General features: G+C 45.1%; 2 protein-coding genes across 2 annotated transcripts in view; both read right to left on the reverse strand.

Annotated features, from left to right (window-relative positions):
- The window catches only part of DHX9 (DExH-box helicase 9), a 29092-nt gene extending 28639 nt beyond the window's left edge, over window positions 1-453 (reverse strand). The window contains exon 1 of the mRNA XM_086463415.1: window positions 343-453. Within this exon, the coding sequence (XP_086319541.1) occupies window positions 343-453 (111 nt within the window). The remainder of the gene's footprint in view (window positions 1-342) is intronic.
- A 1227-nt stretch (window positions 454-1680) lies between these two features.
- Window positions 1681-12426, reverse strand: NPL (N-acetylneuraminate pyruvate lyase). Its single transcript, XM_009961188.2, has 11 exons — window positions 12362-12426; window positions 10700-10773; window positions 9483-9570; window positions 8296-8353; window positions 8130-8205; window positions 6368-6460; window positions 5407-5555; window positions 5196-5242; window positions 4317-4401; window positions 3537-3576; window positions 1681-2192 (listed from the first exon to the last, which is right to left on the reverse strand). The coding sequence occupies exons 1-11, from the start codon at window positions 12424-12426 to the stop codon at window positions 2041-2043; spliced, it is 927 nt and encodes a 308-aa protein (XP_009959490.2). The 3' UTR covers window positions 1681-2040.
- Between the last annotated feature and the right edge of the window lie 9279 nt (window positions 12427-21705).

Raw genomic sequence — 21705 nt, forward strand, 5'->3', positions numbered from 1 at the left:
GCCAAAGCTCTTCACGACGGTGACGCGCAGCCCCCCTCCGCCCACAATTTTAACTTCAAGAAGGGTCCCCCACGCGGTGCAAACGCACACATCACCCCTAAGAAAACCGACTCCTCTTTATTGCAAGAGCTTTGCGCCAGGCTGCGTTAGTCTCACCAGCCCACTACGGCACGTCACACCGCGCACAAGAAGCCCGGACACTGCGGCTGCAAAACGGCCAAGCCTCCCGCCGCCTGCCCGCCCCAAGCGCTCCCTGCGCCCTCGGCTTCCGGCGCTCTCCTGCCCAGGGCCCGGCAGACCCCAGACCTCCGGCCCTCCCCGGCGAGGCGGCAGGGCCCGCACCTCGCAGAGGAACGTCTGCCGGCTCCGGCCGCCGCCGGCGCGGATCTCGTAGGCCGGCGTCACCCTCCTCCTCCCGCACCAGGCGTACAGGTAGTTCTTCACGTCCGCCATGGCTCTGCCCAGGGAGCGGGGGGGGGGGGGGGGGGGGGGGGGGGGCGCACCGGCCGGGCCGCGGCCCGCCCGCTCCTCCCGGCGCCGGCCTAGCGGCGGGCAGCACCGCCCGCCCGCGCCTCACGGCTGTGGCCGCGCATGCGCGGCGACGGCGGCCGCGGCGGGACGCAGCGGGGCCGGGCGAGGGGCGGGGGCCGCCCCGGGCCGAGACGCCGCTTCCGCGGCTCCCGGTCCCCCAGGGCGGGGGCGGGCAGCGCCCGGGCGGCTGCGCGCGTCTTCTTCGGTGCCGCCCAGGGCCTCAGCGGCACAGAGCGCTCCCCGACGTGTCGGGGCGTAGGCCGGAGCAGAGCCCTGGGGTCTGTCAGGAGAGCTCGCCCCCTGCCCGCGCCCCGTTTCCCTGGACTGGAACACTCGGTGGGTCCCAGTGAGCACGGCAGCGTTCAGATTTGTTTTTAATAGGAAGGGGGGCAGGGGGCTCCGCAGGCACGGCAGCGCGCTTGCCCACGGGCCTCGGCCGCTCCTGCCCCGCAGTGCGTGGCGAGCACCCACAGCACCCGGGGCTGGTTCTGCTCGCTTACCATGACCTGACAAAGGCAAGCTTCCCTAAACTTTTTACAAATTCAAGGGAGAAAGGAATCCTTTATTCATGTGTATTTCTTGTTCAATGGCTACGCAGTGAGAGGAAGGTAGTAGATTTTTTCACACTCTAGTGTTACAAAAAGTTAGGGGCACACCTCCCCATTTACCCCTCTCTTCCCTCTTTCCATCATTTCTGCAGGTGGCAGCACTCAGGAGGTACAGGCACAGCCATGGAGGGCATGGAACCTCATATTTGTCAGTGACACGTACGATCAGACAGTAAGAGCTCAAGCTCGTGGAGAGAGGTTAAGTCCAGGGTGCAAAAGAGCACCTTTTAAACTGACAGTAGGTGACTTTCTAACCTGTGAGACCGTATTCTGCATTGCAATACAGAGATGTATAGCTCTATTGTGGCTTTATTTTTGTTGTAAGGAAAAAGATGGCGAAATACCTGCTTATTAGAGAGGCAAAAACTTTCTGTTGCAAAAGTGGTTTTTTAATTTTGCATTAAGTAGGGGTGTATAAACACAGTGAGATAAGACAAAAGCAGGGTTTTACATGCATAGTCAATGTCCCAGTGATTCTGACAAACAGTACAGTAAGATACAGGTCTAAGCAACCGGACAGTGTGATTCCATCATTTAAACACAGAGTGTAGCGCTCACAAAGGGGGAAGACAAAACATAATCTAGCTGGAGGGAGAGTGCAGACAGATCTTCCTCTTCTCTAGACAAAAATAAGTCGTTATCCTCCAATTGGGGAAAATTTGCCTTTTTTATTAAAAGATCCAGCTAGTGCTGGGACGTGCAGTGCTCCAAGGGAGCAGAGTAAAGTTACGCAAAAAAAGCGGCTACATGTGCACCAACAAGGCCAGCCCTAACAGGAAGGGGCTCAGGTGCATCGCCAATTCCCTGAAAGAAATCACAGCCCATCAAGTGGGAAACACGCCCCGTGACAGTTAATCCCAGAAAAGGAGCCTCCACTTCCAGATCGACACGGACATGAACATCAATTGCCATCAGGCCACACAATGCTATCCAGCTTGGCTTTGGCCTGGACGATGAACTCCTCAGAAGCATCAACAAGCGGAAGCCGTGGAGGTCCCATGGGAATACCAGAAACAAAAGTCATTACAGCTTTAGTCTGTGCAACACCAAAACCTGGGTGAACAAAAGCAAAATCAGGACATTTACAGTTCATTTTGCTTAAAGCAGTCTCTATGCAGGCATCCAAAAAAGCAGCAGCACAGAGTTCCTGTGTAATCCAGCATGAGCCACGCTTTGAGCACTTCTCGAGAAGTGAGAGCAGTGTAACTAAAAAGAGAGGATTGTGCTTGCAGACAGGAAAGACATTACAGTAAAATTTATGCCTACTTATTACATGTATTTCTATACCATTATTTTTTCCCTCCTAAAGATACCAAGCAGAGTATATTCTTAGGCATGCATTTACAAACGACTGTGTCAGTTTTACAGACAACCAGGGCTATACGTGTGTTCCTTTCTCCTTGCCAAAATGTACTGCCATGCAGCCCTGACCACAGAAGAGACAGTGTGAGTCCTCCATAGGTAAAACAAGCAAAAATCAGGCCACTTGGATTTTACCTTCGCTGGTAGGCTGAGCTATCCCAGCCAATTCGCCATCACAGCAGCCCAATGTTGGCAGCCTCGCAGCTATCCCCCGATGCACTCACATAAAGCCAAACACTGGGAGCAGTAACATCCTGCTGGCATGTGACAATGACATTTGGTACCAGCTTAAAACAACATGGGAACCTTCAGGTTCTGTCCATAGCACAAGTCTTCTTATGTACTTCTGGAAATTCAGTGTCTGCCTCTTTATCGATAAGGCTAAATAATTATGCATTTCCTCTGACTTTTAAACCAAGCACTAAAGCTCAGCTAGATTCATTGGGGCTTGCGTACCTATAGCAAAAACTACGTTTTCACTAAGTGAAAACCATGAAATGTCCGATTCAGTCTCCCTGCAGTACTCCAACTTCGTTGGTTTTAATTGCTTTTTTATACTAAAACTTGGTTTTGTTTCTAAAAGTCATTCAATTTTAAAACACTTTGGCCCTGTACAGCCTTGAACAGAGTTACTCTTAAATTATATCCATTTTCCTACTGGAGCACCACCATTTCAGAAAAATGACTCTGTAGAAACAAAGCTAGAAATGAGCTTTTGGAGACAGGACAAAAAAAAAAACACCAACAACTTACAGAAAGAGTCAGGATAAGAAAAAGGGTAAATCACAGAGTCACAGCTTTAAAGCTGTGAGATTTCACAGAAGGAGGAAGGAAGTGAGAGTGGAATCTGTTGAGGATGCTTGGTCAGCTTCCTTTGTTGAGCTCCCAGCTGCTACTAACTAGGGAAACAGCAACATTTTCTCACTGCAAAATCTTTCAGGAAGAAGTTCTCAGGGTACAGCAATATCAGAGTTTCTGGAGCACCAAGTCTGCATTTTTAGACATAACAAGGGAAACAGGCAGTGCAGGACTTACCTAGTTTGATGACAAAATTCAGGAATTCCCCAGTGAGAAACTAGAGAAGACAGACAGTAGTTTTAACTCCTTCAAACTTTAAGATGTAAAAGTATCTAGAGCCATTACGATATTTACATTTTATCCAATTGTTGCAAAGCTTTGAGAAAGGCCCTTGGCCACCTGGCCAGTCTATGGGAAATACTAATTGAATTCCATTGGAATAGGGGAGGGAGGGATACAAGAAAACCATCACTCCCTCTTAGTCTGTCACTCATGTTCAAGCTGTTCCTCACTGCAAGCAGTCTGAGAACACTGATTAGTCTCATTTTGAGTTCTAAACATTTACAAATTCGAATTCCACTGGCTAGTGAAGAGATTTCCCAGAGCAGATCATCTTTCAGACATCTTTTAGACTTGCATTCTGCAGTCACTTCTGTTTTAAGGCAAAAGATGGATGCCTCAAATGTCCCATAAAACCATTGGGTACAGACTGTATCCTGGTTGCTCAGAACTCCTCACAAATCTTCAAGCTGCCCAAGAAAAAAGGCCAGGCCATTGCACACTCTGCATAGATGAGATTAGAGAGCTGAAGGATAAGTAAGGCAGATCTTGATCAAAAGTTAGTAAGGACTGGTCAAAAAGGTGAGGAGATATAAATGACAAGCAGGGGAGCAAAAAGAAGTTTGCTTCTATAAAGCTACCTCAGGGTATGGATGACAAAACTACATGGAAAACAGCCCCAGTAAAGCTACAGGAGAAAGCAGGCTGCTTCTAGTGGGGACAGTGAGGATACTGTACCTGATACTTCCGTGCTAACGCAAGGTCTGGCTTTGCAAAGGCTTGCAACATCAGATTGGTTTTTTGGCCCAAATAGTTGTATGTACTGCCAAAAAAACCCAAACCAAAAATAGAATCGGTAAATGCAGAGGAGGAGCTTAGAACCACTGCAACAAAAGAAGTAGCCACAGGCTTTTGCTGTTGACATTATAAGAATGCCACTATTATGACAGAGATTCATGCAATCTATATGTGGTGTACACTGTCAAGCATCTGAAGTATGTCAAACCCTACGGAAGAATTTAGAGAGCAGATTTCTCTTTCCAGTTCTTTCCAAATGGAACTGCTTTTCAAAATTAAAAAGACATAATTAGGCAATACGGAAAGTCAATCTCTTAATTTTCCAGTTGCTTGTCCATTTAATGGACCATCTACACAAGAACACAGATACCACACAGTAATCCATCTAAGCAGCCTGGTATGAGGGGCAGAAGACAAATCAGAAATTAAACTCAGCAGAGCCCTTTTCCTCACAGACTTATCATGAGAACTAACGATTTTATCCTCTCTGGGGCTTGGTTCCTTACCCATATAATGAAGTGATTCCCTACTTCAAAAAGTTGCCGTGAGGATAAAGAAGTATGTGGAAACCTTTGGGTCAGCTTACAAACTGCAGCAATAATCACCCAAACAAACATAATCAGAGATCCCAGGTTATAGGACTGTCCCATCGCTAGCACTGGAGCCAGCTTATCTGTCTGCCTGCTACCGTACAGCCCTACCCTCCAAAATCCTCTGTTGTGGTGACAGAAGACAGTCAGAGAAATACTGTGTAGATAGTGGAAGATACAACAATGCAGTGTGTGTGTGTCGAGGGGAAGGAGTCCAAGCCATACTGACCTTCCAACTGCTCCATTTGCCCCTATTGCCAGTGCACTCAAGAGTTGCTAGTTTGGGGTGGGGGGGAGAAAAAACAAAAATTTACTTCACATAACAAAATAAAAAAAGGGAGAGGGGGGTGGGAGGGAGCAGCAAAACTACCTGGAACTGAATGTCCAGGGAATCCAAGAGAATGCCATAGAAGAAATATGTTTTAAGAGGAGTCTCTTACCTCATCCACCCCATAAAGAAATGCAAACTGTTCTCTCTCATTCTTGTTTATACACTGTGCAAGGTCCAAGAGGTCCGTGTCGCTGAACTTCACACCCTGGAAGGTGGGGATCCGCTCTTTTATTCCATCCAGCAGCTCTTCAACACGAACTGTGCAGAACAGCAGTCTCACATGAAGAAACACATCCCTATTCTGGGAGGTTTCCCTGTCTTGTCCCTAAGAGGGAGACTTACTATTTTACAAGTTGTTCACTTTTGGCCTAAGCCCAGTAAACTATATAGCTCTAAAACAATCAGTAAGACAACTTCAGTGTGATTATTTCCCAGAGTTATCCAAAAGACATCTTTCTGCCCTCTTTGAAGCATTGTTTTTACCAGATCAGAAGGGAAAAACCCTGGATAAGCGAAAGTTTAGGAATGAACCGGCAACAACATATTTAAGAATAAATATAAATTCATCCATCCAGAAACGCCACATAAGCTGCTGTCTAGAGCAAGTAACTGAAGAGCTGTATTCTATTCCTCGTTCCTCTGCTAAAGCACTGTGGTGTCACACGTCATTTACTAGCAAACATGACTATGCAGTCAGTGTAAACCAAGCGAGATGGTGGTAACCATTTTGCAAAAAGACCAGGATGCAACTATGGTTATCCAAGGCAACTGCCGATCCTGATCCACACTAACTGCAAAGCCATGGTCAGCATCACCTCCTTCATCCCAGTTGTTCAGTACTTATAACCCCTGACTTTTTTCCAATGAAGAAGAATTCTGTTTATTTTCCAGTCTTGGACTCACCTCCTATTTTCAGAAAGGATCCTTTCCACTACAGCTTGCATGTGACAGAGGCAGAGACTACATGCCTGGTTTAGGCTGGTACACTAATCACACCAGCCATATGTGTGTGATTACTCAGGTTGCTATGAGCCTACAGGCTCAGGAAGAGCTGACTAAGCAGTACTTACTCTTCACCCCTGTCAGAGAAGGAATGTGATAGTAATAAAATGGAACTGCAGGGGCTTCAGACGCAATCTTCTGTAAGAAAGCGATAAGCTCATCTAGAAGAAAACAAGCAAATACCCCCGTAAGAGAAGGAGACTATCCACAGAGAAAGACAGTTCAGATTCACAGCAGCCAGGGGCTGTAGAGAGGCCATCTACAGCTTGTGTATCACACACACACAGTGAGTGATGGAAAAACCTTCACACATCATAAAAAAATTAAATGTAACAAAACTCCGTGGCCTTAGGGAAGGCAAAGATGACATTTATTTAAAACCAAACCCATTTCAGTAATTCACGCTCATTCTCTTACAGATGTAACCCATGCATGCTCTCACACATGGAAGACCTGTGTGCCAAAGTGGTCTCAGCAGGATCACTTGCGTGCAACACAGAGGACAAGGGATCAAGTTCACATTCATCTTCCTGGGGTACTGCTCAGTGGCAATGATTCACAGGGTTTTGGGCATTTTTTGGTACTGTTTTAGGAATCAAAGGGTTCTTATGGTTGACATTCCTCCTGAGAGTCTTGTTCACTGCATCCATCTTAGGCAATCTTCCCACTGGCACAGCAGGAAGAGGAATGGCAAAAAGCAACATGCTGAAATGGAGCGTTCTCCTCCTGGAGAAGAGGCTGAGGGGAGACCTTACTGCTCTCTACAACTACCTGAAAGGAAGTTGTAGCGAGGTCGGGATCGCTCTCTTCTCCCAAGTAACTAGCAACAGGACAAGAGGAAATGGCCTCAAGTTGTGCCAGGGGAGGTTTAGTTTGGGCATTAGGAAAATTTTCTTTGCTGAAAGAGTGGCCAAACATTGGAACAAGTTGCCCAGGGAAATGGTGGAGTCACCGTCCCTGGAGGTGTTCAAAAAAGGTGTAGATGTGGCACTTTGGGACATGGTTTAGTGGGCATGGTGGTATTAGATCAACAGCTGGACTTGATGATCTCAGAGGTCTATTCCAACCTTATGATTCTATGTAATCTCACTGCCATCCTACTACTATCAGCGAGGCCTTCTGCTCATCTTTGTGCTGTTCCTCTGTGCTTACCAGTTTGATTGCCACCAATTGTGTCCTTGGCCATCAATACCAGCCATTCTGGCAATCCACTCCAGTTTCTTCTGGTGCTTTCACATGAAGATTTCCATTCATAATTCATTCAGGCAACTTTGAACATTTCTATTACAAACCTCCACTTCATATGATTCTTTTATATTACATTCGTTATATTAAAAGCAAAACACTCAGTTTATCGGTTCTGAGGTTACCTTAGGTGCACAGAACCAAACGTGATCATCTCAGTAACAAGAGGCACGCCTGCGTATCAGCAGTTTATCAACTTGGTCAGTGTCCAGCAAGGGTCAGCATGGAACCAACTGCTTCCTAGTGTGGCCCAGATCAAGCATGAACTCCATACTATCCATGCGGAAGACAAACTAGTTAACTACTCTTCCCATAAGAAAATTTTCTTTTTGCAGGAGGCTAACAAAATACATGCCAAAAGACATCCCTCCCATGTCTGGCTGAGAGAATTCTAGGATTTCCCATTTTTAAAAAGGCTTCCTTCTAGAATTTGCTTTTGCATAGCACCAGACCCAACAGGTGTGCGAACGTTATCACCAGAGTACTTTCCAGAGAAAGAAGATGGCATTAATCCTGTATCTATGATGAAGGTTTGGAGGGCAATATAAAAGGGCCTCAGCAGGCCTGGCAATCAAATCTACTCACCTTTGTTTGTGGGTTTGAAGAAGAAGGGAGCTATTACAGCAATAGCACTAGCACCTATGGCTGCTGCGTGTCTTGCCTATAAACGAGAGAATGGAAAGTATCTCAAGGTGCATCTGTTTTATATGTATTACACAGCGAGTGAAAAGGAATCATATCATATACACACCAGCTCTTGGGACTCTGGCAGATTCAGTGCTCCCACATGAATGATCACGTGATCCAATCTGCACAAGAACAAATTCAAAAGGTTTGGGGAGGTTTCAGTGGTGGTGAAAAATACCAGTTTACCACAACAAATCACTTCAGATCGGGGAGCCACAGAACAAGAACTTCACTGAGCTAGATTAAACCTAAAAGGGATTTGAACCTGTGTTGACCTGACAAGCAGACACACAGGAAAAATGCCAACAGTGGCAAGCAGCTGGTTGTGGAAAAAAGAAAACACATTTGCAAATAAGAATCATGTGTGACCCCTTGCTGTCGTATTTGTAAGGCTTTCAGGAGGGACAAATTGAGGTATTTTCTTAAGACATTAAGGATTTCAGGGGAAGCTGAGAAAACGAAAGGATATCAAAGCATCTTTGCTTTCTAAACCTGTTGCTCTGCAGAACTACCTCAAGAAGAGTTCAACCTCACAGCAGCACCTTCGACTGCTTGTCTGCTCCTGCCAAGACAATCTCCCAGGTTCCAGCCCAGCAGTCCCATTTCTATGTTTCTCCTTTATATCCACACCGACTGTGAGCCTTCACACCAGTTTATTTCTGCTCACTATCCTTTTCACCCAAACACCTCCTCCTCTCCACATCCTCTGACATAGCAACTAAGACGATGGCAGTGGTGAGCAGTGCAAGACTATGATAGGTACAAGACCTGGAGAATGGAGCTGCAATTGGATACACAGCTGCAGATCCGGGTTGAATCTCGTCCTCTGCCACTGACTGTGCACCTTTAGGGAAGCATCAAAACACTTTACACCTCAGCTTCCCCCATACTAAACCATTTAAAATATTAAAAGGTTCAGAAATGCTCATAGGATATAAATAGGCAGATTGCTTTTATTTCTTCTCAAGGATAAGCAAAGGGCACAGCCCTTTTTTTGTCCCCCTGCCCCTCAGTGTACCAAAGAGAAGGACTCTTACAAGCTCTGTGGTAGCAGAAATGGACACCAGCTAACTGGCAATAATAAAAGCACAGACTTCTATGATAAAGGAGCTGGGGAACAAAGCCCATCCACAAAATACTCAAAAAAAAAAAAAAAGAAAAAGCAGCCATCAGCAGATGTAGCCTTGCAATCAGGCACGCCTGTATCCTAATGCAAGATCTGGAATCCCCTGTTCACTCTCAGCTACTCACTTATCTTTTCCTTGACACACCCATTCTTCTGCCAGCTGCTTCCTCTCCTGGATGTTAAGGGACAGTCCTTCTCCTGTTGTGCCATTCACTGTTTCAACACAACAACACAACACACTTTCTGAGGCCGGGCCCATATGCATTGGTTTTACTGAAGAAAAGAACTGACACTTTTGGTGATATTAAACAGAAATATTTTCCCCCCAACTGATTTTAAGATAGCAATGATCTGCACCAGCATCTGCTTGGGGATTGCAGTGTTATCACTAAATGCTTGTGTCAGAAACCTGGGTGTTTCAGGATCAGCAGTGGGAGGAGGCAGAATCAGCTGCTGAAACTGGGAAATTGCACCCCAGCTCCTCCTCCCCAGCAGAAACCATCTCCTTCTCCCCACAGTGAGTCAGGCTATGACAAGTGCATGAAGGGGCACCCAGCTAGCCAGGCAGAGTGACTGGCAGAGTCTATCCTCCACTCCAAGTAAACAGCCTGACCTGAAATTTGGTGTCTCTGTCATAAGCGGAACCATGTGTGCTACCTAGGTTAAAGCACCCCTGGAAAATAACAAGATTTAAGTATGTTCAGTCACGAACAACAGATTAAAACAGGATAGCTGAAGTCACTGCCACGCTCTGCTTTGTGTCTTGGCACTCTTTTGACTGAAGTTTTGAACCAAAATCTTACCACTGACTTCAGCTTACTTAACTATGGCAGGCTGTGAACGAAAGTGGTTTAGCAGATGCTGTATTCTTTACCCAGCCATCCCTGCTGCCCCTGCAGCAGTCCCCAAGATGGAAGCAGAGAGATGGGAACAGTGACCACCCCGGTATCACCCAGTGCACCACAGGTCTGCTAAAGCAGCCCATTCAGCTTTGATGAGCCCATTGAATTCCCTGGACTCCTGAGCTATGTTTTTTAATCAGATGATTGTATCTTGCCCAGGCAAAGGGGAGAATCATTCAGTTGAGTCTTCTCTGCCAACACAGCATTATCCATTCATCTCTGGGAACATCACTGTATGAAGCCAACACTTGTTTTACCCCACACAGAAATGGGGTGTAGGCAAAAGCAGATGCCTTAAGTATCGCTTGCACCTTCTCCACTGGTGAATATAAATGTCTAGGATGATCTCACATCCACAGTCCCTCCTGCTACAGCTCTTATCAGGTAAGGTATCACAGGCAAAAGAGGCATAACAGAGTTTCTGTCAAAAACACACTTACCAAAGACGTTCTTTACGTTCTGCTCGCTTACCAGATAATCCACATATTGACGAATCACTGAAAGGTTAATTTGTCTGAAATGAAAGGAACCACAGCAACCTTAAGAGCCTCAGCAACCATAAGTCTCCACCCACAGATATCTTAAACTTAGAGATTAAGAAAACAAACAAAAAAACATGTATTTTTGAAGTCTTACATTTGTACACAAATTATCCCAAAGTACAATACCCTCAGCATGTGTTTAACATTTCTGTTAACAGTTCAGTTCTGAATTCTTTCTTCCCATTTCTCTTCCTCCTGACAAATAGTTCACTGTTCCAACCTTTTATCTCATTTGGTAATTACTGCAGGCTCAGCACAGCAAAGGACTTCTTTTGGGAAGATACAAGAGAACAAGAGGCAGTCGAACCTTTTTGACTGTTGAGGGAAACAGGAGTCCTCTTGAGAGCACGAAGATATTCATGCAAGTGCTGGCAAATAGTTAAACTATACTTATAGCTGCTGGATCCAGACCACAAAATGGCATCTGCTGGATGTGACTTTGACCCCTCTCTCATTAAAGGATGAGGCAAGCCACAGACTTCCCTGACAAACAGGGGAAACTGAATTCTAGGTTTACAAACTTACTTTGTTTATCAGTGTATAACATTTCACCGTTGTTTTCATTTGTCAAACATACAAACCAACCCTATAGTCTGGAAGTCAATTCTGGGACCTTGACTGGGTTCAGACATTACCCAAAATTTCATAGCTGCTTTCACAGAACAGGTCTTATAAGGGCCAGGCACTCACGCAGCGGGCCCAGATCACTCTCCAAATACCATGTTGCAATAAACTTGAGTAATAATAAAAAATGAAATCAGAACTAAGTTTCCTTTAAAGCAAGAAATGAAGCAGTGACTAACACAAATGAGCTCCCTCACTGAGACAGTACCATGCTTTACAGCACTTTTGAAAAGCAGAGGATCACTTTCAGAGGACTGTCCTAGCAAACCTGAACTGTCTCCCTCAGAAACACACGCAGATCTTGACACATCCCCCATCAGAGAAGCTCAGGGTCCTTTGCTGACTCCAAACAACTCTGCCTTGCAACATCAAGATGCAGAGGACATCTGTTTACCATCACTGCTTTGAGGAAGGCCGAATTTCAACTTCTGATTTGGTGTTATTTTCAGAACTGTGCAGTCCTTGCAATATTTTCTTCTAGTTTAGACTAATTCCACGCACACATATACACACATGAATACATGCATGAGTCAGCTAGGGTAAAGAAAAGTCTAAAAGGACATCAGACAATTTGACAATTATTTTCTAGCTCTCGAGTTCTTTTTTAACTAGGACTGATTTTCCTTAACAAACACAAAAATACTGCAATACTTTACACATATAACCTTACTATGATTTAATTTGCACCTACAAAAGCAGCAGAGAGATGTGAGAATGATCCAAACTTTCCAAACCCAAACCCGCAGCACTTGCTGGGCAACATGAAAATGTGGAGGCCGAGCAATCCCACTGTAGTGCTAGTGCGACCCACCTAATAGTTTGCCCGTCCCATCACAGATCCAATTTAAAAAACCAAAACCAAAACTGATCAGGTCCAAGTAAGAAGGAAAACAGGGCTCTAAGGTAACAGTAATCAGTGCAACTTTGACAACTTACCCATCAGGAGTCATTGGAGTGATTGTAGCAGCCACAAGACCCTGTAACTTCTTTCCGGGTGTCATTGAGCTGTTTGGAACAGAAAGAGATAAAAACGATTACCACCTTTAGTGAAGTGTTCTTCAGTTTCTTTGCTTTAAGGGCAAAACTGGACAGGCAAAGTTCAGAAGAAGTGGACTTTGCAAGGCTGTTAAATTTGGGTTAGAGAATTGTCTTTTCGTCACTGTTGAAAGAGTGGATTATTGCAGCCAGCACCACCCCAGGACGGGGCCGGGAGCACCCGGTGCAGCCCCGTCTCAGAGACCCCCTCTGAGAGCAAGTTTGCGGAGACCCTTCCCCCGAGAAAGGCAGCCTCACGCTGACCCCCCCACAGACCACAGCCACCCGCCAGGCCTGCGGGCGGCGCCCGGCCGAGCCGAGGGGCCAGCCGGCGCGGGCGGCGGCGGCTCCGGCTCCGGGAGCGCGGGGTGAGGCCGCCCCGCAGGGCAACCACGGCCACCCCCCACCGCCACCCTCCGTCGCTGCCGCCGCCGCCGCTCCCCTCGCCTCGGCCGGCCCGGCTCCGCAGGACCTCCGCGACAGCCCCGCCGGCCGCTTGGCTCCGCCCTCAGCTCGGCCCGGCCCGGCCCGGCCCGGCCCGGCGGGAGGAGGCGCGACCCCGGCCGTCAGCGGCTCCCCCGGGCTGAGCCCACCGGCCCGGTGCGGTCCCGCAGGCCCCACGCACCGCCTCTGGCTCTGCGGTGTAAAAAAGCGCTGAGCGGGCAGGAGGCGGCCTGCCGCGGCCCGAAGGGCGGAGGAAGCCGGCATCACCTGACAGCCCCCCGCAGAAAGCACCCTCATCACCCGCCGCTGCGGCCTCCCGGCTCCCTGTGAGGGCCCGCTAAGGCTGCCGCAATCCCCGCAGCCTCCCGCAGCCGACACTCTGCAAGTACTGTTCAAAAGCCAAGGCGTGTTTGGATTGTCAGTCATTATCTGCAAACTTTCAAAACTAACAAAAAAAAAAAAACCAAAAAAAAAAAAAAAAAAAAACAAAACCACCAACCACAACAACAAAAAAACAACTTTTAAAAACAAATAAATAACAAGGTGGAGAGAGAAGGAAAGGCTGCGGGTCTGAGGAGACGCCAGGCCCTACGCACGCTTTGCTGGAGGAATGGTACGTCCAGCACCGCAGAGCATCAGGGCAGATTTTAACAGCTCGATGAATTTCAGCGCGGATTTCTGCCCCGGCACAAGTCACTGTTGGAAAAAAGGGGATATCTTTTTGTTGATGGCTGAAAATAACGAGGGAAGCCTGGCTGTAAATTAGAAGCGTGTTTGCAGCTGAAGCGACTCAGGCCCAGCTCCCCTTAGGGTGTCTACCCATGCAGTCTGGAGCTGCAGACAGAAGTTCATGCCACTGCTGTGATGAGCAGCATCAAATGCTCTCCTGGAGCTGTCTGCTTAGAGAGATGCATCCACTGCATGGTGTTTATAGAAAGAAAAACATGTTTTCTGCAGCTCAGTGCCATTGAACAAGGAGGATTTCGAAAAGCTCGTAGTGGCAAATGAAGAAGCAAACCCACACTGCCTTGTCGTAAAGGAAACGAGCACCAGAGGGCATGACAATAGCTTGTGAGGGGTTGGGAACTGCGATAAAGAGCATCTCTGATTAAATGGTTACATGGTTTTTCCCCAAACCTTGTAGTCAAATTTCATCTTTTCTCTCTTCCCAGACAAAAATAAAGGTGCAACTGAAGATGAAACCTAAAACTACAGCTCAGTAATTTAAGGATAAGCATCAAAATATTACCACTATCATAAACCAGAATCCCATACACCCAAAAAAATTCAGCATCGTTCCAACTCATCTTACATCTCTGCATTTCTTTTAAGTGACAAATGTGCACATTTCACCCCCGGGGTCTCAAATCTGTACTCAGCATCAAATTTAAAAGTTGTGGCATTGAAGAAATAAGCCAGCCATTGATCTCTGTGCCTTAGTCCCCCTTTGTAAAGTAGAGGTCGTATTTAGCTCTTCTGTTCCTTGCCATGGTTATCTAGCTGCAAGCTCTACACATATTGTCTCTGACGGATGCTTGCTGTGGTGGGGACCTCCTGTTACTCAGTGCCTCTAATTTGCAGTTCTTTTACAAATCATCACTATTTGGATAAGAGAAACCCAAACCAATAACATATAAACAAATAATGCATGAATAGAAAAAACATGCTGTAAACCAAAAGCCTCAAGATCCATAGAAATGAGAAGTTAAGGGGAAAACCTGCTTCATTTTGGCCCCGCTAGGTACACCACCACGACCTGGCTGCAGCTCACGTTGCGGGGGCTTCAGGACACCATGAGGACTTCAACCTGGAAAGGCTTCGGCTGCCCATTTCCTCATCTCCTGCCCGTTTCTTGTTCCACTGTGGTGCTGGAAGCACTCCCAGCACCAGTGCAGTGCCCTGGCTCTGGGACACGCGGTCTGGGAGCTGGGAGGATCCATGCCGCTGTGTGAGAAAGGCAAACGGAGGTCAGGCTATGATAAGTGTGCAGGAAACAATGGCTCATGGGGAGCTAAAACCGCTCCCTGCATGCAGCCCATGTGGCTCATTTTCTTCTCCAACATGTGGTTTTACCAGATGTGCACCATGTGTAGAGTCTGGGCCCTGTGGCAGAAAGGCAGCTGTGCACAGCACAATCCTCCTCCGTCCCACCAGAACCACCGCTGGTCCAGAATTCAAATCTTCTCCCAGCCGATCTGACCAGCAGACCACTAGCACCTCTTAAGACAAGGGAGTGCCCTGCACCGATTTGTGGTTGTCATTTAACAGACTCAGAAGTAAAGAGGCTATGAAAGGCCATATAGAGTGCACATGGACTGACCACCAAAAAGACACCAATAGGTCTTTCTTGAATATGCCCCAACGCCTGCAGCTTGCAGCTCTCCTGTGGGCTTGGTTTGCTTCTGGGGAAAATCACTTGGGTTTTCTACACTCATCCGTAAAACAGGTGCAATAAAACATCCTGCTTTCAGTGTGCACTTTCAGACCTTCCATTAGAGTGCGTTTTGAGAGCATCCAGAGCCTGCAGTAAAGAGAACAATCCCCCGTTGTTGTGTGCTCTGGGAGCACATTTTTCATGTATTCACATAATAATCTCAGGAGTTTGGGTTTGTGGTATTCCTCCTCCACTCCAAAATATGCTCACTGTGGGCTGTTCACATGCAGAGATCACTTTCTCTGGGGTTTGGCTTTATTAACGGGTTATCACAAAGAACATGTATTTTTCTTTTCTTTGAAGCTCATCTCACTCTTCCAGAAATCCCCTCTTCTCTATGCTCTTTCATCCCTCTGGGTAATTTCTCTTTCTGCAGGCTGAACAGTCCCAGCTTTCTCAGCCCTCCTTGTAATACAGATTCTCTGATCATCTTTGAGGCCCTTCAGTGGCCTCGCTCTAGGAAGTCCATGTCTTCCCTTTACTGGGGATCCCAACACTCCAGATGCATCTCACCAGTGCTGAGCAGAGGGGAAGGATGACCTCCCTCAACTTGCTGGCAACTCTCTTCCTAATGCAGGATACTGCAGGGGCACACTGCTGGCTCATGTTCTGCTTGTCCACCAGAACCCACAGGTCCTCTTCAGCCAAGCTCCTTTCCAGCTGGGTGGCCCCAGTCTGTACTGGTGCATGAGTTTATTCCTCCCCTGCTGCAGGACATTGCAATTACTTTGTTGAAGTTCATGAGGTTCCTGTCAGTCCAGCCTGTCAAGGTCCCTCTATAAACTTGCTGAGGGTCCTCTCTGTTCCATGGTTCAGGTCATTAATGAAGAAGTTAAGCAGTACTGGCCCCAGAAGAATAGTGTATTTCGGGGAGGTCCAGAGACAATTCAGTGCCCTGTAGAGCCATTTAGAGAAAGTTCAGATCTTCTGAGTATTTTAAGAGAGTATTAGAGCTACTTCCTGCTGTTGAAGCAGATGAGAGAAGTTTTACAGCAGCTTGAAGAGGTTTAGAGCTGCTGTAAGAGTTAGATTGGTCTAGAAGAGGTTTAGAGCTGCTTAGAGCTCTTTAGAGGAATTTTAGAGCTGTGTAGAGGAGTTTGGAGTAGTACAGTAAAGATTTAGAGGCATTTTAGATGTATTTAGAGAAATATTAGTGCTGCTTATAGCAACATAGAGGAGCTTTAGATCAGTTTAGAGGTGCGTTGAGGTTCTTAGAAGAGGTTTAGAAGAGGTAAAGGAGTTTACAGTTGTTTTAGAGTGCTTTACGGGAGTCTTGGCACACTTTGCAAGACTTTAGAGCTGCTTAGAACTGTTCATAGGGGTTTTAGAGGAGTTAGATCGATTTAGAGCAGTGTGGAGCTGCTTAGTGTTTAGAGCATTTTTAGAGAACTTCAGAGAAGTTTTAGTGCTTTCTCTAAACAGGAGTTTCAGAACTGCAGAAAGGAGTTCTAGAGCAGTTGCAAGGAGACTGAGAGGGGTTTGAGATCTATTTTGAAGCATTTTACTGCTGCTTAAAGCAGTGTGGAGGAATTTTAAATATTAGTATAGTATCCTTTAGAGGAGTTTCAGAGAGGCAGAGTGGAGGTTTTAGAGGAATTTATAGCTTCTCACTGTTGTTTATAGCTGATTAGAAGAGTTATAGAGATGTTTAGATGGGTTGTAGAGCAGTGTAGTGCATTTTAGAGGTATTCTGGAGCTGTTTAAAGAAGTCCAGACTGGTTTATTGGCACCCTGGAGTGTTTTAAATTATTTTTAAAAGTATAATTTAGTGGGTATAGTAATGGCTCTTTAAGAGCTCATCAGAGGTGTTTTGTAGCTGTCTGGTGGTATTTTAGAGTGGTTTAGGGCACCTCAGAGCATATTCAAGAGTTCTAGAAGTCCTTAGAGGAGTTTAAGAGGTCCAAAGGAAATTCAGGGATCTTCAGATCAATATAGAGGAGTTCTAGACAAGATCAGATCAATCTGAAAGCTGCTTGGAGGAGGTTTAGAAAGATGTTAGTTCAGTTTAGAGGACCCTAGCACTCTTTAAAGGGATATTACAGCTCCTCAAAAACTGCTTAGTGAACTTTTCAGGAGTTTTGGGGGAATTTGGAGTTAATTTTCAGGTCTTTAGACTGGTTTACAGGAAGTTTAAAGGTGGTAATAAATTGTTAGATATGTTTAGAGCCATTTAGCGGCAGTTTAGAACTGATTAGAAGAGTTTTAGAGTGGTTTAGAGACCACTTAGTTGTGTAAATTACATCTGTTTTGAGGCAATTGCCTCATCGCAGCAATACAGAGGTCCTTACAGCTCTTTAGAGCTGATTAAAGGACTTTTAGAGCAATTTAGAAGAGGTATACAGCGGTTTAGTGCAGCCTAGAGGGGGTTAAAATCTTACAGTAGTTCAGACACATTTTGAGAAATTTTAGGGTTGCCCAGCCCATCACCTCCTTAGTTCAGTGCTGGTTCAGGTTTGGGACTGTCTTCCTACAGCTTTCAAAGCCATGATCGTTGTTTCTTACTCCCCTCACTGCCTCTGTCCTTCTCCCCCAGTCCTTGGGTTTCGTGTCTCAGGGCAGCCTTTGCTTACCTTCGGAAGGAAAGCACATAAGAAAATGATGGTAAAGATTCTAAGTTGCTCGAATATTTACACTGATAAGGCCCTATGGAATCACCAGACGGGAAAAGACGGTGCTTTAACCAAAACCAATACACAAGTTATTCCACAGAGGTTTGAAGGACGGCGTAGGTCCAGTTCAGCAGCACTACATAATACACAGTGGATAATTACTCACTGTCTTCATTCCTTCTACAGTCGTCAGCAAATGAATCCCTGCATGTCCCTTTACACTACTCTCCCGGGTTCTAGCATACCATGTGCAATCAGCAGTGCCAACGATGTGTATGTGAGTTCAGAGTCTTAAGGATGAGACAAAGGAGAAATTAGTTTACTGTTGCCATTTGAAATACTTCCTTTCCTTTATACTTACTTCAAGTGCATGTTTCATGCCAAATATATCCTTCCAATGGAAAAAAAAAAACAAACAACCCAAACATTTAGGAGGGCTTAAATGGCTGCGAGAATCTATATTCGGGAGAATCTGAATATATGAACTCACATTCAGGTTCCAAAATCTGCACTGTAGATTTTGGGCAAGGCAGTAGACTTTAGGCTGTCTGCAGCTGCAGCATGCTATGCAGTGACCGGAAAAGTGTCTTCCCACTTACCACTGAACTAAGCGGTAAAGTGTCAGTGGTGCCAAAGCTCAGAGGATAATAAGGACACCAGTGAAAACAACAACAAAAGTCAGTTGCTATTTTTTCCAAAACAAGTACAGGAATAAAAATATACTTTTATAGATTTAAGCAATTCTTCTATAAGGAAAAGAAATTAACATCAATGTCAAAAGCTTATCTAAATAACTCCGTAAGGTAATTTCAAATAGGGAAGTTATAAACCCTTTTTTGTTGCCATGTGCCAACATAGTGGATTCATGTATCTGTTAAGAACTCCATTATTCAAATAACTGATTTGCTGGGGTAGCTTAACTACTAAAGCCAAAGGCCCTGCAAGTTTCCTCCAGACTTTTTTGTTGTTGCTGTGTTAACACTTCCAACATTTTCTACACTGACTACAATTTACCACCTCTATCCTCTACTCCTACTTTCCTCAAATCACATTTCTCTCTACCTATACACATCTGGATTTTCCCATTTCTCAAGCTATTATGAGTGCAGTTCTGGTTCTGCATAATTAAACAACAGCTTTGCTTCTGTTTCTCTCTGCAATAAATAAATGTATCCAGATACAATTTTCTTTCAAAGACAAACCAAAGTCTATTTTCAGAACAAATTTGAAGTACCCAAGACTAAATGATGGCAGAAATTCAAAAAGCAACACCTATGAAAGTGATGAAATTCTGTTAAATACTGTCTTGGTTGGTATATAGAAGTACACCATCTTACATGATGGCATTGTATGTAGTGCATCTACCCCATTTTCTCTGCTCTAAATCTAAAGCTGCAAAAAATCAAAAGATATACTGACCTCTCAGTTTTCAAATTTGAGTTTTAAACGGTTAAGTTGGCTATCAGTTCTGCCTGGAAGCTTGCCAGTTTAACTCTTCTAGAATTGAGCATAACCTGGAAGACTTTCCTAATTTAGGATTTTCTTAACTGTTTTACACAAACACTCAGACTGGTGTGGCAGCTGCAGAAAAGATGTTTAACATGACAAGATGTTAATTTTTCAGACGTTAAGATGCTTAACTGTTTAATCTTCCAATTAACAGTCAACTAATGGATACCAATGTATACTCAAATGTAAGGCTTTAGAAATAGAAAGAACTATCACAGTACACTTGGATCCATTAGTGATCTAAAGGGACCACTGGCAATCAAAAGTTTGAGGAACTTCTATATTAAAGTAAAACTCACCTCTGAACACAAACAACAGTGCCATCTGCTGCAGAATGCAGCAGTGGCTTATCTTGAGAAAGGAGAGAGTGACCAGGTTCTTAAAGAATCCATCTCTGGAGGCCTTACTTGCATAATCTAAGTAACAAAAATGCCCACCAAAACCCCACGCCCACTACCAAAATCTCCTCTGTTAGAACATGGGAGAAGTTCTGATACGAACCATACTCATGTAACTAAGATCAGGAAGAAGCTTAGGAGATAAACCCTCAGCTAGCGTAACCGCTTGATTCATGCTTAGGTGGTTAGCTGGATTGACAGGCCAGAAAGAGAAGACTTTCCTACAGCCTTGCATCACTAACGCCTGCGTGCCAACACATACATTCACCCTTAGATCGCAAGGGCTTTGTAACGGATTCCTCATTCTGCGTCACATTACCCAATGCATACCACAGTGGTCCTCGACTCATACCGCTGAAGAGCTGTATGTCACAATGGAGACACCCCTAGCAAGAAAATCACCAGTTCAGTTTCAGTTAGCTCTTCATGTCGTTTTGGGAAAAGTGAAAATACCATTTTAAGAGAAAATTTTCTTTAAGTTATTAATCCTTATGTTCTGGGCCTGCTTCCACCATCTGTGGACATTTCTCAGGTCCTTGGGACTCCATGGACAAACCCTGGGTTCTCTAAGGCAATTTTTGCATACCTGGATCTTTTTCAGACTCATGGGGCTGTTCCCATCATGTCATAATAACCCTTCAGCAGAGTCAGGACCTTAACACAGTGTCCAGGCATTTTTCTAGCAAACACTGTTACCTATGTGACCTTAATCCTGTTTCCCTGAATGATATGTCCTTATCTTGAAGACAAAAAAATCACCTTGTTTTATGTTCTTTTTTTCTGTGAAAAACCTGTCAACAGTAGAATATGATGAATTTGTAGGGGAAGCTGAATTTACTCCCTCTCCTTCCAGCACTTGGAGAAGACTGCAGGTTTTCTGTGGATTTAGTTAAGTGTTAATGCTAGCTAAAGAAGTTTATTGAGACAATTGCTTGTGCGGTTCAGCTGATAGCTAGATCCCTAAACAGATCCCTACTAAAAATAACCTTTATTTTGGAAAAAAGCCAAGTGAATAAAGCAGTATATAAAGCTGAGAAAGCTTCCAGTCTCTCTCTGAGCTCCATAGACAGAAGAGAGAAAGGTTTAGGAAAGTTTTTCATGGCAGCTGGAAGGAAGGAATAATTCAAGATTAGTTCTCCAAACCTAAAATGATTCCAAAATGTGACTTTCAGCAGAGAAATCTTCGGAAATGCCAAAGTGCTCTGGAGTGGTGCTGGATGTAGGAAGCTTTTTATTTGGTCAAGGCCAGTCAGTTCCATGCAGTCTCTGATGGAAAGTGAGCTGCTAACAAGGAGTCACTCGTTTAGCAAGATTTTAGATAACGCTGTCATTGAATCGGCTGTTCAAGGTAGCAGGAAGATGCAAACACTTCATGTGTCACTTGTAAGTAATTAGCTGGAATCAGGCAAAAAGCACATGGACAAAATCCACATATCCATTTCCAAAAAGCAAATAATTTTTGGCTGAAGGCCAATCCAATGGTAACAAATTGGTGTGCTGACATAAAATGTGTAGGTTACAGCATAAGGTCTAAATACCATCTCACAGAGTTACGGCAGAGATTTCATTTCCCTGATTTGCAAGGGATGACATGGAATCTCCCTGGAACAGTATTATAGTACAGTCAACTGTTTCTATAGACAATGGTACGCTTGTGCTTCTTCATTTTCCATGCTGAAAGTAAGAATAAGATATAAAATGGAATTTTCTAGAAGTTTTTCTCTTTCTTTAGAGCAAGGAGATAAGAGGCTTCTTTTGGGAGATGAATTTGCAGAAAACCACAGTTCATTTAACAACATCTAAAGACACTTTTGCTGCACTGGACTACTATTTACAGTACATCACATGCTC

This window comes from Leptosomus discolor, chromosome 3, assembly GCF_034619465.1.
Source record: "Leptosomus discolor isolate bLepDis1 chromosome 3, bLepDis1.hap2, whole genome shotgun sequence".
In the NCBI taxonomy this organism is placed as follows: Eukaryota; Metazoa; Chordata; class Aves; order Leptosomiformes; family Leptosomidae; genus Leptosomus; species Leptosomus discolor.

Excerpts from the sequence above, each read along its gene's own strand:
- NPL (XM_009961188.2), bottom strand. The coding sequence starts at position 12,426 with ATGACACCCGGAAAGAAGTTACAGGGTCTTGTGGCTGCTACAATCACT. Across the intron at positions 8,206-8,295 it reads TGCCAGAGTCCCAAGAGCTG|GCAAGACACGCAGCAGCCAT; the intron begins GTGTGTATATGA and ends TCTCGTTTATAG. Across the intron at positions 4,402-5,195 it reads GCAAATGGAGCAGTTGGAAG|TACATACAACTATTTGGGCC; the intron begins GTCAGTATGGCT and ends TTTTTTTGGCAG.